This window comes from Myxocyprinus asiaticus, chromosome 33 (genome assembly GCF_019703515.2).
Source record: "Myxocyprinus asiaticus isolate MX2 ecotype Aquarium Trade chromosome 33, UBuf_Myxa_2, whole genome shotgun sequence".
Lineage (NCBI taxonomy): Eukaryota > Metazoa > Chordata > Actinopteri > Cypriniformes > Catostomidae > Myxocyprinus > Myxocyprinus asiaticus.
Genome location: NC_059376.1, coordinates 36759852 through 36778289, shown reverse-complemented (window position 1 = coordinate 36778289; position 18438 = coordinate 36759852). Strand labels below are relative to the sequence as shown.

Here is an 18438-nt window from a genome sequence, read left to right as displayed (position 1 = left end):
GGCTATTCCTGCATATCCTGCATAACCTGTAGGAATATCCTGCACAGTTTGTCCATGTGTCCTGCAGGATTTCATCATTCAGAAACATCCTGCAGATATAAATGAAAATCCTGCAGGATTCATGTTTTTTATTTTTATTTTTCTATTTTTTTTTTATTTATTTATTTTGTATTTTTTTGTAAGGGCAGACTAATGATTTCCTTAGTGACAATGACACAACCCTGGACAGTAAACATGGTTTTGTGTGTGTTATTCTGTAACTCACAGGGACCAGTTAAATCAATGTTTGCTCTTTGGACGAATCCATTTGAATTGTGGGGGAGTAAGCTAAATTTGCGAAACATAGATAAAGGATTATTTGAAACAAATCGAATATAGTGATTTCATATGAGGATATTTTGGACTTCAATTAATATGATTTAGTTATTTTAGTTATTAAACACGGATATTATACACAACAAGCTGCTGAAAATGTGAACATTACACCCCATCCCCGTAGTTGGTACAAGCGTGAAGTCAGTTGGCTTCAGTTGAAAGTAGCTCGCACTCGCAGCAAAAATGTTTCCCAGTATCTGCCCTCGCGCGTTCACAAACTGATCGCTCCACCAGGAACAATTTCACGAGATATAACTCGCTCAACGCCATGGTGAAGCAAAGAGGCTGAAGACAACGGCATATCTGAAGTATTCACCCTTATTCCAGCTCTGAAGTATTTTTTGAGCAGAGAGCGATCAAGATGCCCGTGAAAGGTGGAGGAAGAGTTGCGTATCCGAGTAAAAGCGAGAATGTTGTAAGTATTGCTGAGGGGAATGATATGGACAGTTTCCTCGCTGGGTGCGTTAAAACAGTTTTGTGTTGTTTGGAAAAAAAAAGCCATAAACTTTATATATATATATATATATATATATATATATATATACACACACACATACACATACACACACGAAGTTTGGAAATGGTATGTTAAACAGAGATTGGGTTCAGCCAATTTCACCTGTTGAGTTTCCTCAGGTTGAAGTACTGCAAGTAGCTTTCTCATGTCAACTTTACTCGAGCAATTTACCCTTTTAACTATTTGTGTATGTTTTAATGTTCAGAAAATATGTTCTAGACGCCCACTTCAAAATACCCGATGAAGAGAATTGCTGAAGTGCTTTCATTTTGAAGTCTGTTTTGAAATTGTTGACATTGTTTGGCCTGAAAAGTCAGGACTGGAGTTTTGACACTGGCACCTCTTGTGCTGTAGTGAGGACATTGGATAGATACCTCATTATTTAGGAGTGAAGAGGCCTGATTCTGATGTTAGGGTAAGATGAGCTGTAACTGTATATAATCACACACAGATTTATGGCTTCTGAAGAGCCAGTCTTCTTATTCTCACTCTTACAGAACTGATTGAAAGACTTTAGTACTTCTGTGAGTGATTATGTAATGTGAGTGAGGTGAAGTAATGTGTGTTATTTTGTCATTGTTAAACTACTTATCCTATCCCAGTTAAATATGCAGAGAGAACTTGGTGAGCCGTCCGTAGGTTGATTTCCTCAAAGTGAAAACACTGGCGCTATCAAAATATTGCTCTGTTTGTTTGAGCATCCCAACCAGCCCGACATAGCAACATTTGACACGGGCTATCTGTATTTCGACTAATGGAAGAAAGGGGGAGTTTATCTGAAGCCAGTTTTAAAACAATTCTAATTTTTGCAATTCTGTTTGGTGATGCAGGTGGCACAGAAATTACACACTTAACTGAAGTTTTTTGAATTTATTGTCATATTTACCAATACAATTATGCAAAGTGTTTTCTTTCATTCATATGCGTACCATAGTGTACTTCCCATACTTTTCAGGTTATACTTAAACCCCTGGTCCGACTTGGTTTGTAATTCCTGCACCAAAAAAAATAGCAAAACTAATGCCCGTTTTCAATCAGGTTTCAGATTCATCCTTCTTGTTCTATTAGTTATTAATGGCAGAGCCAAAGTTGTTATGCCCAGTCAGGCTGCGCATACAAACGGTTTACAATTCTATTTTGGTGTCACTAGTGATGCAGAAGTTACACATTTTACCTTTTAAATATAGTGTAAAGTGTACTATAGCATCAAATACTTTTTATAATGGTCTTGAGTGTTTTTAGAATTTGTCATTGTTTTCATCTTTTTACTGTTGATGCAGTAGTCTAGTTGGCACCTCTGGGGGCCTCTTGCCCTGTGGACCCCCATAAACAAACACATGGAGCACCATTCTTGAATGAGCCATAATCTACTGGAAGGCTTTTAATTCTGTCCAGTTGCCTTTAATCTCCCCTGTGGCTGCTTGGCTTTGGTTTTCCGCTCCAATCATACCCGTTTTAATTAGTATTCTATGTATTCTGACATAATTTCCTCTGATAATAGATGTGCAAATCCTGAATGAGGACAAACATAACATCCAGAGTTGTGTTTTTGTGTGCAGTGTTTTCGAAAGACATAGAAATGTTTTCCGGGCTGAATTAGCCTGCACGTACACCAGTGTGTGCCTTATCACAGCTGGTTCATTACAAACGCTTTGTACCAGGCACAAGAGCATTAGGTTTACATTCCTATTGCACAGACTGTGCTGCAGTGGTGATTATACTAAACAATAGTTCCACCTGTTTCTCACATTCACTTCTAAAGGATTAAACTATTTCGTCAGCTATTGTGTGTTCATTTTTGTTTTGGTGCTGAAATTTTTTTTTTTTTTTTTTTTTTTTTTTTGGTCAGATAGCTGGAGCTACAGTACAAATTGTTTCTACATGAAGATAAGCTAGTATGTGACCATAGATTCTGTAATAAAGGCCTTTTAGGGACTCGTGCAGATCTGGTTTTAAGAATTGGCAGCCTGGCTTTTAAGAGTTGTTGTCAGTTACATGAATTTCTTGAATTTAATTTTAATGTAAAATAATATAATTTTATATCAAATGTAAATTAATATAAAATGTAAATTATTATAAAATTGAATATAATTTTAATATACATTTTAATTATACTTCCTCAAAATTACAATTCTGCATCATCAATTCAAAATTAAATTGAAATTTTTAAGGCATTCTTTTTTATAACACTGTTAGGGGCCATTCAGACCAAACGCGTTGTTGTGCTTAAGGAAAAGTTCAGTACAAGTGAAGCGTAATTGAACGTATTTGTGGCATAATGATTATTACCCCAAAAATTTATTTCGACTCGTCCCTCCTTTTCTTTAAAAAAAAAAAAAAAAAGCAAAAAATCTGGGTTACAGTGAGAAACTTACAGTTGAAGTGAATGGGCCAATCCAAAAATTTTAAAATACTTGCTGTTTGAAAAGTATAGCCTCAATACGTTAACAATATAGATGTTAACATGAATTTGGTGAGATAAAATAATTTACTAACCTGATCTGTGTAGTTATATCCAATTTTACAACTTCGTTGCCATGTCAACGTCACACCATAAACCCCCCCAAGAATGTAAAAACAGTGATTTGAACAACTTTACAGCTCAAATACAACACAAGTTTTGACAGAAGAATTAATGAAAGTGCTTTTGTGAAATTAAAAGCTTCACATTTCTGTCTTTAAACCCTCCAAAAATTGGCCCCATTCACTTCCATTTTTTTTTTTAGAAAAGGAGGGATGATTCTAAATAAATTTTTGTGGTAATCAGCCTGTATTTAACCAGAAATATTCTTTTATGCTAGACACAATGCAACAAAACAGAATATAGGTGTCTTGAGCTGTGTTTTTAAAAGTTGACATTCTTTGAAACCTGACGTGGCTTTTAAAAAGCGCGGTGCTCCTGCTCAAGATGCTGGAAAAAAAAAAACAGTGAGAAGCGGCGCAACGGTCATAGATGCCAGTCTTGTGCATGTTTGAATAGAAAAACAACTGGAAAACAGCAGAAGGCCACAAAAAAGTGACCTTTACATCTCGGGTCAGGAACTTTGTCCTGGTTTTTAACAATTCAGTCTATTACAATTTTAACAATTTAGAAGTCGTTTTTTTTTTTTTTTTTCTGTCTAAATAGAGAAGGTTGAGGCCAGATTAACAGTTGTGAACAACATAAAACTCTTTTAACCCCTTTGCCAGGGAGCACTTCCTGTATACTTGTACATTTAACAATTGTCCAGTTCATGCGAACTGTTTGATCTTCAGTAGGATAAACTGTGGTGTCAATATCTTCCGACATCAGTGCTCATGTATTGTGAGTTCCTGTCTTCTCAACAATCTATACCCTAAGACTTGCTTAAATAAATTGAATCAATTAAGTTTTCTCCGATTTGCTTGTTAGAAAAAAATCTTCTGACATTCCCAACATAGTTATTTCCTCTCTGGCAATAAGGAAGAAGATTTGCCTTATCTGGGAACATACAGGAAGAGGACAGTTTACAGTTAGCTTCCACTGGTGCATTGCTTTTTTCATTCTTGTACTGTACCACACCCTAAATATCGCTGACCCTGTGCACGGAGGACATCTTCAGAGGGTACTCATTAGTTTGTATGGTACAGCTCTCCAAACGTAATCACCAGTTTGGTTGTGAGGTTTCTGGGAAGCACATCTCTCTCCTCTTCCATCATATTTGACATGAGTCATGTGTTTTGGATGCTTCAAACATTCTGTTGCTTCATTCCAGGTCGAATTGCCTTTGATTTAAGTTTCATAACCTTGTTGTAGAAAGTTTTCTCCCCCATAAGGGTTTCGTCAGTCTGGGGTGTGAACACACGAGCAAGAATGTCATTTCTTCCCTGTTAGTGCCACCAAATGGAATTACAAAAATAAACTTTCAGAATGTTCAGCTTTCTGAATATGCCCCCTGTCTACCGTTGGTCAAATAAAGAGATAGTCCCGCCTCAAACTCAAGCCATTGGTCGAGTCAGTGTAATTGTGTTTGTATAGACGGGTCGCTTAAAACAAACAGATGATTTTCATTGTGCTATAGAGACACAGTGCTTGCAGTTTTCGAGAAATTAACCTATGAATGGCTTAAAGTTGTGTCTGCATATTAAGCTGGGATAGGAGAAAGTATTTTAACACAGAAAACGTTACATACTTCAGCTTTAACATTATGATCTGCGTGTCTGTCGGAGCTCTGATATGCGGACCATTTAAATGAGACTGTGTTGCACACCGGCCTATTTTTTTAATAACAAGATGGCACGTAACAACAAAACAAACTGTGATTGGTTGTTTAAATGTCTCAGACATGTACGTGAAGCGCTTTTAATTTAGAAATATGCACCTACTTTTTAAATATGCGCCTTCACATGCAAGCAGGCGATTCTCGGCACTCTCGTGGAACAAATCGGTCAAATGGGAAAATGTATCGGCCGATGCAGATAATTAAAAAAATCTGAATATCGGTATATTCAAAATATCATATATATATTGAAACAAAAACGTATATGGCACTTGGAACAGGAACAGGAACAGGAACACTATGGAACAGCTGGCTGAATATCATCATATTACATATCAAATTCATGCAGCCAGCACTATTAAACATAGCATCTGAACTTATTTTGATAGATTAAAAATGTATTTTTTCCTCCTCAATTGAACATAGGCTTTGTAATTGTCTTTTTGAAAAAAAAAAAAAAAAAATCAAATTATTTACCAATGAGAGTGAGTCAGAGATGTGACCCTCTGACAGCAGGAAGGGAGAGAGGAATGAGGCATTAGAGAACGTGGGATGGGGGGGTGAATAAAAGGGTTGTTTACACCAGTGCATCAAGACGCTCTCAGTGAAAGCCACGCATTGTTCCTCCATAAATGCTCTCTGAAACAATGAAGCTCTCATAGTGGAGAGACCCTCAGAGTTTGAGTACTGGAAATGTAGTATGCTTGCATGTATGCTATGAAAATAATATGAAGATTTCCACTTGTGTGGGAAGGAACATTGATAATTGATCTTCCTCCTGGTGCTTTTGTATATGGTTGTGGAACACAGTGTTAATTCAAACTTCAAGCATAAGACATTATGTTCATTTAAATGTTATTTGACCTTGTTTAGGCTAATAGTTGGATTTGGTAGTTTAGGGTGGGTAAAAATAAAGATTTTCCTATGCGTCGCAGTCTTTATTTGAATGATCCCGATATCGATTCTTATATCCCAAGATCAATGTTAGTAAAGCACTCGCATATACGACTAAATTTATTGCTATGTGACCAAAAATGTACTAAAAATGTATTAGGAACACAAAATTGCTTTGGTGCTCATACTTTTTACAAACCTTTTCAAAAAATTCAAAAACCTGCTCAGTCTCAGAAATATAAAGTTTTGTGACCAGTCAGCACTTTAGCAGAGAGAAAATAGCATCTTCTCTTATAAGAATAAGGCATACCACAAGGTATGAAAAGTCAATAACAATCTGTTGCTTTTAAAAATGGCTGTACCTTTCCCAACCCCACCCTCAATCCATGCTGGCCTGAGGCCTTGAGGCATTAGACATGCTTTGGTTTTAAGGTTACTTTTATTTAGTGATGGCTCTAGAATTCCCAGTGGGGGTCTATTCAATCATTTGGAAATATCTAGATATCTGTTGAATGCCCCACCCCTAAAGAAAACACTCAGTGCTGAGTTGTGTCGTAGCCTGGAGGGGGTGCTTGTTTCACAACCGGCAGGTTTGTGTTGTATACTGCGAGAGAGCTCTGACCTGATTGGCTGGAGCCCTGGAGTATAGGCAGAACCCTGTGCTCTTATTTGTCCCTGGGCAGCTCTGTTTTTTTTTTTCCTATGCAAAGCATTGTGGGAAGAACACAGGTGTAATTTGCTACCTTCTTATCCTTCATCTTGTGCTTGTTGTTGTTTTTGTTTTAATGGGATGAAAAGAATGTGGAGAGTCGACCAGCACAGCTCGTTTCAACTGCTCGAATTGAGAAACGTTACACAGGATGGCTGTTAGGTTTCTGCATCAGGTAACACCTACAGGGCTTTTAGTGGCTATAGGTGTGCAATTGATACCTAAAAGAAAACCATACACTGGGTGATCGGAGCACTGGCCTGTCCGGTGCTGTATGGAAGGTGTTGTGAGTGTGTTTTCATAGCTGGATTTTTGACCTTAAATGAATGACCTGGGATGTACAATGCTACGCAGTTGTTGAAACAGAGGGCAGTATGTGTGACTCCTATTACAGCTGAATAAGCATATAAGGTTGTATTGGGGTGGACTGTATGACCAAAACCTTATATCACAGTATGAGTTATTAAATAACGAATTATGTCAGAAATTCTCACACTGGGAAAAACACTCTCTTACTGTTTATAAAGTGCTGAAACTTTCCTTGGTGAAAAACAACCTGAAATCATGTTTAATGGCGTAACAGTCACATGAAGTCAACCTGAACTTCTCCAGAAAGCAGTGCAACGATTGAAACAATGCAGGTGTTTTGTGATACGTTTTAAAAAAATGAAAGTTATCTTTAAAGGGATAGTTCACCCAAAAATTATAATTCTCCCATCATTTACTCACCCTCATGCCATCCCAGATGTGTATGACTCTCTTTGATCTGCTGAACACAAACGAAGATTTTTAGAAGAGTATCTCAGCTCTGTAGGTCCATACAATGCAAGTGAATGGTGATCAGACATTTTTAGCTCCAAAAATCACATAAAGGAAACATAAAAGTAATCCATATAACTGCAGGGGTTAAATCCATGTCTTCAGAAGTGATATGATAGGTGTAGGTGATAGATCAAAATGTAAGTCCTTTGTTACTCAATCTCCACTTTTACTTTACATTTTTACATCTGAAAGTCACATGTGTGCCTGTTTAGTTTCACTTTCACATCTGAAAGTTAAAGTGTAGATTTAGAGTAATTATGTCATATTTGGAGCTACAAAGGTCTGATCACTATTCACTTGCATTGTTTGGAACTACAGAGCTGTGGTATTCTTCTAAAAATCTTTGTTTGTGTTCTGCAGTAGAAAGAAAGTTGTACACATCTGGGTTGGCATGAGGGTGAGTAAATGATGAGAGAATTTTCATTTTTGGGTAAACTATCCCTTTAACTTGGTGTCTAAAAATGAGGCGATCCTGTGCGAGATGCTGAAAGAAAAAACTGCATGATTCAGAGCAACAGTCAAAGACGTCCATCCAGCGCGTTAACAGTATTTAGAAAAATAGCGCAGACACACAGAAAAACATGTTTGAACAGGCCCTAACACGCCCTATACTTGGAAAAACCTTACCCAAAACCTGACGGTTTGTCAACTCGTCGGGTTGAAGATCTCGTATTCCGTGTGTAGAATAACCGAATAGTGATTTTGGTATTCAAATTGACACGTCGAGTGGTTAACCGAATGAAGATTATCCGTGCACATCCCTACTGGAAATACTCTCTTAGTTTTCTTCACACTGGTACGAGGCATCCTGTGACATGCACATTGCACACACATGCAAATAAACCAAAATACTAATTTACAATCATATTTTTGGACTAAATGTACTTTACAAAATCATTTACATTGCATAATTCTGTCCGTTCATCCATCCATCCTCATTAATTTGTTTTGCTTATATCTAAGCTTTCTGACTGAATAAAAGCTAACAAAATTCTAGAAGGAGTGTTGGCAAACATGTTTCTTATGGTAGCGGGTACAGGTGTAACACAGTGTTATATTTGTCCACCGCTGATCCCCTTGCATGTTTGCCTGATTTTCTCTGTGACCTTACATCCTAGGATGTCCCAAAATACATTTAATTAAAAGTAGACAAATCAATAATTATTACAAGCAATATTTCCTTTCATAGTCACTCAGGAATAATGATTTATTCACAGTGAAAGGAGTAAGAAAATAAAAAAACTTACTGAAAACTGAAAACAAAAGTACAAACTTGAATTAGAAGGGAAATATTTACAGTTTTACAACTGTACCCCTACTCAGTTTTGGCCCTTTACATCTGCGCAAGTAAAGCAAACTGAGATACCCATCATGCTTGCAATAGGTGTACGGCCCGGTTTCAAGTCTTCTCTGTAACACTTTTTCTCAGATCCTCGTGGGCTCTTTGGCCTGAACCAGATGAGCTACATGAGGACACAACTGATAAACAGACAATAAGAGCCCCCCTCTGCCTGGGCTGATTTACATTTTCCCCATTTTGTATGTTCTTTTTTCAATGACTGCCTCTCTCTCCATTAACATGCTTCTGGCTGCATAGTAGGCAATTATCAGGTGTAGTGGGGTTGCTATTCTCAGATGCTAAGTCTGAGTATGTGTATAGCATTTCAACATCCAATGCCAGAAACCCATTTATCGTATCGTTTACATCACATAGCTGTAGTGTAGTTAGGCTAAGTGAGGTGTCATCCCTTTGGTAATGACATGAAAGCTGGGATAATGTCATATTATTAGCGGAAGGAGAATTTGGCTCATCTCTTGAAGCTATTTGGATGTGCTTGAACGCCTGATACCCCTATATACCCCTAAGGAGTAGTTCACCCAAAAATGAAAATATTGTCATTACCTTTATTTAGTTCCAAAGCCATAAAAAGGTTTTCTCCTCTTTGCCTATTATAAAAGTAAATGGGGACTGTGTTTGTCAAGTTCCTACAAAAAGGCCCCATAAAATAATCATAAAAGTTAACCAAATGACCGAAATAGAAGTTTTAGGGGGCCTGGGTAGCTCAGCGAGTATTGACACTGACTACCACCCCTGGAGTCACGAGTTCGAATCCAGGGTATGCTGAGTGACTCCGGCCAGGTCTCCTAAGCAATCAAATTGGCACGGTTGCTAGGGAGGGTGGAGTCACATGGGGTAACCACCTCGTGGTCGCAATTAGGGGTTCTTGCTCTCAATGGGGCGTGTGGTAAGTTGTGAGTGGATCGCAGAGAATAGCATGAGCCTCCACATGCTGTGAGTCTCCGCGGTGTCATGCACAGCAAGCCACGTGATAAAATGCACAGATTGACTGTCTTCGAAGTGGAGGCAACTGAAACTTGTCCTCCGCCATCCGGATAGAGGTGAGTAACTGTGCCACCACGAGGACCTACTAAGTAGTGGAAATTGGGCATTCCAAATTGGGAGAAAAGGGGATAAAAAAAAAGAAAAGAAATAGAAGATTTAGCTCTCAATTCAAATATTGTGACGCTATTGATGTCAGTGACATTTGGTCACGGCGGCAGTGACGTGAAATACAATATTTTTGTATATTGTAATATTTCTGTACTTTTTTATTCCATTTAAAATCTCTGGTGGAGGGGAAGACTTTCAGTTTATTTTTATGGTTTTGGAACAACATAAATGTCAGTAAATGATAACAGAATATTCATTTTTGGGTGAACTATCCCTTTAATGTCAGCCCTTGCTGCATGAATCTGTCTGGAGAAATTCAGTGTGATATACAGCTGAGGCTGTGCAAGAAATGTGCGACCCTCTTTAAAAACTGTCAATTTAGAAGTGATTGAGACAGTTGCTGTTTAAGCCTCATAATTTGATGTTATAGGGTTGGGCATCATTTATCTTTGCTCAGTAGGTTATAATGGAGGAAACTGTGTAGTCTGCTCGCTGAAACAGCACGATTTGTTTCTCTTTGAGGATGCAACAGCACTTTTAATAATAACAGAACAGGGTCATCTGATTTAGGACGCAGGATGTGGACTCGGGTAGTGTGCTTGTTTTCTGTGCTTTGATCTTGATTTATTGTCTAATGGAACTGCCAACTTGAATTTGGAGTTTCTGAAATGTCTTTTAAGAATATGCCAAAAGTAGTAGGCCTATTTTTGTATCTATTTTTTAAGCTTTACTCCAACGATTTAAAATTTAGAATGCTGACACTTAAATGCCTAAAGAGTTTGCATACTGTCTTACTTTTGCACTTGAGAATGCATGACTTTTTAATTTGTGGTGAATATGTTGAATATTTTAGAGTCATAAGAGATGACATTTTAATAAGGCATGAATGTGGAGGTGGGGTGTATTGTAGCTTTAGGCTGCTGGTTTCAGAGAAAACCCAACAGATTATTCCAATCCACCCCATAATCATGACATTTTCAGTTAATTTTTGGGCTAACTGCTACGCCCAGGCACGAGACAACATAGTTTTATTAAAGGGATAGTTCACCCAAAAACGAAATATACACCATCAGTTACTCACCATCAGTTACTCACTATCAATTACAATTGTTGTTCTTAACCCATATAACTTTATTCAGTGGAACACATTAGAAGAAAGACAGAGTGTTAACCATAGTCATCACCATTCACTTTGATTGCATCTTTGGTCAAAGTGAAACATTTTGTGACATTTTACCTAAAATCTCCTTATGTGTTCCAAAGAAGAAAGACACACAGGGAAATTTTAGAGGTGTTGTTAGCAGTTTTTAATGCAATAAAACACCTAAGATATCACATTTATCTCTGACAGCCCTAGGCTCTGTAAACAGGAAAAAAAAAAATATCTATGAATGTTTTTATGAACTAGCAGGTTGCAAACTCCAGATTAGTACTCTTAAAGGGGCATGCAGTAGTTCTCTAGCTAGCGTTAGCATTACTCTTCTTCGTGCACTTTAAGTTCCGATACGACAGTGGTGTTAGACGCTGTACTGCCATCTATTGATGTGGATAAGCATGATCGTCTCTGCTGCCCCTGTCAGCTCTGGAATATCATTTGCATCTGGAAAATGTCGGAGTTTGAGGTAATTTCTAAAGTTATTTATTAATACTATAATATAATTGCTTTGCCTAAAAACAAACGTTAGAATTCAAGCGAGCAGACTTCTACAGTTAAGGACAGATTATTATTGTCCCTCATATCAATAGTCTTTGGAGACTGTCTACATTTCACGTTATTTCTAAAGACTGTTATTACATTTATTAAACAACTGCTTAGCATGAAATAAACCTCAATTATCTAGCGATACAGAATGTTATGGTAAAGGAAAGATAAGAATTGTTTTTGATGATCAAATTTAGCATGTTCATGAATACAGTATTTGATGAACTCGTTTTGTTTCCAAGCAAATTAATGTCATGGTTTACACAAAATCCACAACAATCGCTGTGCCAAGCTACTAAATGAATGAAGACATATGCCATTTCATAGAGGTGGAGGTAGATGGGGCCCTCCTTACTATAGCTGTGATAGCAAAGAAAAGAAAATTACTCGTTGCTTTCTGGTTGCGTTTGTAAATGCCGCTGAAATCTGTCTATTACTAACATATGTTGACTACACACGTAATTTTAAAAAGTTTGAGGGAAACTTTTATGAGTTTTCTGTAAATTCCACTGATACTATTTTAGAGAGTGGTCTAAACAATTAATAATGTCTTACTTGGGGCCTGGGTAGCTCAGTGGTAAAGACGCTGTCTACCACCCCTGGAGTTCGCTAGTTCAAATCCCAGGGTGTGCTGAGTGACTCCAGCCGGGTCTCCTAAGCAACCAAATTGGCCCGGTTGCTAGGGAGGGTAGAGTCACACGGGGTAACCTCCTCATGATCGCTATAATGTGGTTCGCTCTCGGTGGGGTGTGTGGTGAGTTGTGTGTGGATGCCGTGGTGGATGGCGTGAAGCCTCTATATCTCCGCGGTAACGCCCTCAACAAGCCATGTGAAAGATGCTAGGGTTGACTGTCTCAGACGCGGAGGCAGCTGAGATTCGTCCTCCGCCACCCGGATTGAGGCGAGTCACTACGCCACCACGAGGACCTAGAGCACATTGGGAATTGGGCATTCCAAATTGGGAGAAAAAGGGAAAAAAAATAATAATAATGTCTTACCTGTCCAAGAATAAAGAAGCAACATCGGCATCACTACTCATGTTTTTCTCCGTCATCAAATCTTTCCAACTTGTGTATGCCGTACCGATGTTTACTTTAGTTTTTTTGCCTTTCTGTCTTCTTGCTTCAGACTTTTTCCGCTTCTTCGGCAGTACAGCTACTGAATCTCCTGTTGTCTCTGCTTTTAAAGCACGATAATAACTATGTTCCATTGTATTCTTTTTGCTCTTTGCATCACCAAACAACACTGCACTAAGCATAGCCAAACATATCTACATATGCAACAGCCAAGGAACGTGAGGATTTTCTTCTTCGAGGTTTAGTGAAACGCAGCGGACCATGTCATTTCAACATGGTGAAACACATTGAAGGGGTGACCCGCACCATGTGTAATAAAACACTTTTTATAGAAAACTATTATGAGTACAGTCTTCATCTTATGTGAGTGTAAACCATTCAGATCACTCTTCACAAAAACACAATTCATTTGTTATTGTGTAAAACTTTATAAATTAGCCCCAAATTGCTGAATGCACCTTTAATTGCATTCATATGTCATACTGTACCATAGTTGTTAGTATTTATTTTTAATGCTCATTCATTTTAGGCTGCTAAAATTGGATGTCTGTTATTTAAGGGAACACGTGCAGAAATTTGGGAAATTTTTTAGTGCAGGACAAACCATATGGGGAGTGACAATGAATTTCAAGGAGACACTTAATCATATGCTAAATAGTCCACTCACAGCCCTAGCTGAACCACTCTGAATTCACAGAGGAATGCTGGTTGTTTCTCTAAGGTTGTTAGAAATACCAAAACAGGTGGAGGACAGTCCAGCTGCATGTGAAGTGGGTATGTGTTTTCATGAGTGTGTATGCTTGCACAGAATTATTTTATGCTTAATTGCATTGTAGAAATGTGAAGGGCATTTGTAGCTATTTACATCATTTACACCTTCAGTTAATGCTATATAGACCCTAAGCATCTTTGATACCTTAATAAAGTAGTTTTGATCTCACGGTAAATCGGAAACAGTAGGTTGACTTTTCTTTAGCCAAAATAGGTCTGTGCTTACAGAAACTTGAATCACTGCCGCAAGTGGCCAAAGCGGTTGAAGTGTTGTTGGGTGTATGGGCACGTGTGGTGTAATGTCCAAAGAGGGATGCCAAAAGCAAGCTGTGAATCGAGTTGTTTTCAGCTGTAGAGGATGTAATACAGCGAAGAGGAATGCATATTTTTTAAACTGAACCCCCTAACCTAAACCTAACCATCAGTGGATTTAAAAAGGCAATATTAGTGGGGAAAATGCAACCTCTGAATCACGCTCGTTACTGATTATGCGGAACAATTACTTGCTGGTTTTAACGTGGGATCCGAACCCAGGTTTCCCATGCTGCTGATGCAGCGCACATATGCTTGGCCACAAGGGAAGGTAAACATGCTGGAGCCGTTGCAAAGATAGGAGATGATGCTTTACAGTGAGTCTGCATAATGCGGCCAATTCTAGGGTACTGGAACTCTTGGACACAACGTGCCAAACTTCCCATGTCATCATGTTGAATAAAGACATCTGATTCAATTGATTAAGACACAGCCCTATTTGAGCCTGCATCACCTGCATGATCACCACAGATCAGCGCATCTAGGGTATGTGCGCTCACCGCTATAGGTGTTTGTAAATAAGTTTTGATTGAGAACTGAAATCAAAAGTCAACATGAATTCTAAATGGACCCTATTTGCTTTCTTAATGACATCTTATTTTGCAGTAGACAGATTTATTTCAAGTGTAAACATTTTTTTTTTTCATAATTTGATTTGTAATATTTTACCAAAATGTAATAATGGTTCTCACAATCCGATCAATTCCCAAGGGATAAAATCAAGTCCTGAACTAAATTCTTTCTATTTTACTCTAAAACGTTTTGGATACAGAAGTAAAATGGGCTGCGAACAGTGTTTCACGTTGGCTTAAATATAATGTTTTAACAGATATCCTGTATTGTCTTTTGGCAGTCTTTTCTGCCATTTAGCCTGTGACTGAAAAATTATTTCCCCGACTGATTAATGAACAGTATTTGTTAAATTAAAATATGGCTAAATCGCAAAGAAGTTGTTCTCCTGATTCTTAAAGAACTGTCTAACAAGCCATATTTAAATAACATTTTAGTGTATATGCAACAAGTATTCCTTTTCAAAGATGCTCTTTCCCTATAGTAGTTTATCCAAAAATCTAGATTACAAAGTCCCTCATTCTTTCTCCATCCATTGTAACAGTTATTCTCTGAGACAGATAGTGCTTTATTTTGGAGGACTGCCTGTCCAGTGGACCAAACAAGAACATCAGTCTGTGAGTGTCTTTCTTAGGGATGGGAATCTAACGATTCCGGTTCCTTAACGGTTCCAGTAATTCTTTTAGTACCTTTTTTAAAAATAATTATTTGGAAATGAGAAATACCCTCTGCTGTCTGTTACCAAATGATGAGATCATTTCAGATTTCTACAGAGCAGATATAACAAATCAGAAATACATTTAATACAATTCTTGTAAAAGGTGTGTTTGCAGACTTCTTAGAGACAACATTACAATCCAGTAATAGATCCTAAATATATTGTAAATAAACAAATCTAAACCAACATGAAATGTGATGGCATATTTCATTAATTTATTCTTTTATAAAATTCCACTTATTACAACAACTCTCATGCAGGGCTCTATGCTTACATTTTTTTAGGAGCACTAAAAAACAACATGGAAGCTATTATTTTTTTCGTAGAACAGCCAGTGATTACTTACTGCTATTAATTAGATTGATGTGTATTATGCGGAACATGGAAACTGTATTGTAATGTTCTTTTTTAATTTTTTATGTTCAGGCTATTAATACCGGTCTGTAAGACTGCATTTCTAAATAAGCAGTTGTTGTATTCATTTAAAATCCTAAAGCTTTATCATCACCTCACAAGTAAATGTACTCAAAGTGAGGTAAATTTTACCAGTAAAATTTCACAACACTTCACAAATTTTGATACTGCAGGAAAAAAATATTATGCTAATTAACACACTCATTTATTTAAAAAGTTAAATATTAGTATGAATATGAACAAATTACACAAAAGTAGGGCTGCACATCATAATTGTCGATTATTTCCCTTAATTTTGTAATTTCAATTAATTTCGATAATACAGTAGCCATCAAAATACTTATTTTGGGTGGATCAACCGCATGCCATATTTTTTATGTAGGCTATACATCCTAAACAAGTCAAACAGTTTCTGAATTTACATTATAGTTTTATCAATAAATGAAGATGGTGCCAGAGATTATTTAGCAGAGACGGGCCATTTCTGTTAAAATGAATTGGAGAAATTGGAATACCCAACCAAGAAGCTCTAGCACCCAACGGTCAACGGATTTAGATAGGAAGTCCCGCCTTACAGGTAAAAGAGCCAATCACCTTTTAGATACAGACATCGCCTGTCAATCAACTTTTATTTTTTGCGTAATATGAGTTAAAGAAGCACAATTTATGATTCCACTATTATAACATTTTATTGCTGATTTGAAACATTTTCTTTGATCGTAATCTTGACCAGCCGTTTTTGAGATATCGTTCTTTCCCCATTACATTTAGAAATAGCCTCCCAAGAGTGACAGTGGACTGACTTGCTAGAAAGACTTTGACGGTGCCTAAATAACCAACTTCACGTTAGCTCTTTTAGCAACATGAAAATTATTATTATTATTATTCAAAATTTAAATAAATTATGCACAAGTGAGCAACAGACTTGGCCACAATGCGCAACCGCTGCAAAAGCACATGCGCAATAGAAAATTAAATTAAACAATTTAGCTGCAACATGAGCTGCTATAATTGACACTTTTCTGTAATTGTAATCTCGATTATTTATTTGAATAATTGTGTAGCCCTATCCTCAAGTATTTTTCAAGTAAACATTGCTTCAAGTTTAAATAATAATTATTTAGGTAAACAGTCTATAATAAAGAACATGTTTTTTCCCACTTTTTCTTGTCAGTATTGTTGTTTATTAATTACGAGAAAATAGACTTTTTAGGCCAAAAGACTGCACTTACTGTGCGATGCATGGTCTGGTTCACAGATCCAACAATTTTATACAGTTTTTTTTTTTTTTTTTCCTGGCTGTTTACAATCTGTTTGCAAAACCGATTGTGTTAATGTCTCACGAAGATGTCCATCTGACCAAGCATATGCACAACTGTATTACCGTAAGAGTACAGACAGTACGCGGGTACCAAATTTATTGTCTTCTAGGTAAGGTCAAAGGTAGATCCTGTGTTTTGAGGTGTGTGTGTGTGTGGCCGGATTTGGGTGGTTTATGAGGACATTTGTTTTAGGTTACAAACTGGTAATTACAAGGGTATTATGCTATAAATGTGGTTTATGAGGACATTTCTAGTGTCCCCATAATTCAAATCGCTTAAGCATACTAAACGATATTTTTGAAAATGTAAAAGTGCAGAAAGTTTTTTTGTGAGTGTTAGGTTTAGGGTAGGTTTAGGATTAAGGGATAGAATCTATAGTTTATATAGTATAAAAATCATTATTTCTAAGGAGAGTCCTCATAAGGATAGCCGTGTGTGTGTGTGTGTGTGTGGGTGTGTGTGGGAACGGGTGGATCAGAAGGTCATCACCAGCTTAGAGCGTAAAGGTACTTGATAAAGACTTTAGGGGCCCTGTGCTAGTATTGCTGGCCACACTGTAATGGCAGGTGAGTGTTAGTGAGCGTAAACCCCTCTAATCTTCTTTTTACTGCTAACAGAGAAGAGTCATGAGCCTTCGGTGCCTTGTTCATGGCCCTTGATCTTTTGTTGTCTTACCAGGAATTTCAAGCATGCTCAGTTTATGTTGACAACCCTGACTGTAGAAGTTTGTTTCTCTGGGTTCGAGTAACATCAACCCTACATCATCATCATAATCATTATCATCATTATCTCATTAATAGGATGCTAGGAAATGGATTAGATGAGAAGGCGTTTCCGCTGTTTCCCAATTTAGTGTCTCTCATCTCAGTCTCCATAGGTGGTTAATTCAGTTGTAACTAAGGAAGTAATCAATCTCCTGGCTCAACTTTTTGGCTGAAATATAGCATGGTGTAAGGAAGAGTTATCAAAACCCTGGTTTCTAGACTGGGGTTGTAACAAATTGCTAGAGGACTCTAATAAACAAGACATATTTAGTTTGAAGGCATAAAATAGATCACATACTCATATAAATGCTAAGAATGCAGATGCTATTGGGTGCTAGCTTGCTAAAGCAGTAAAAGAAAAAAAAGGTTGCAAAGTTGTCTCAGCAGTGCGCAATGTTGAAATATTAAAGTGCACACCATTGTCCTGCAGATCGCTGCAGTCTCCTGGGAACTGTAAGTGAATGTGTGTGTGCATACACGTATATTATATATACTCCATGTATACACACGTAAATGTGTAGATATTGATCTCTTGGTGTGTGTGAGTGAGCAAGTATGTGTGTAAATGTAGGCCAGTTCTGTATTAGGATTACATAAGTAGAGGAGCTGGCAGAGCTGACGAGAGAGAGAGTGCAGACATGAAAACGGTGCTGTGCCGAAAGTGGGCACGCGCTGTGCAGTCGTTCAGGACTCGCCATAGCTTCGTGAGTCTTATTTATAGTCCCTCTCTCTCTCTCTCTCCGGGTTCCTAATCTTCTCCGCCACAGAGCTTAATTAGATTG

General features: G+C 37.6%; 1 protein-coding gene across 1 annotated transcript in view; it reads left to right on the top strand.

Moving 5' to 3' along the window:
* Positions 1–530: 530 nt before the first annotated feature.
* Positions 531–18438, top strand: part of LOC127423942 (tight junction protein ZO-2-like) — a 71301-nt gene continuing 53393 nt past the window's right edge. The window contains exon 1 of the mRNA XM_051668655.1: positions 531–790. Within this exon, the coding sequence (XP_051524615.1) occupies positions 737–790 (54 nt within the window). The 5' untranslated portion in view covers positions 531–736. The remainder of the gene's footprint in view (positions 791–18438) is intronic.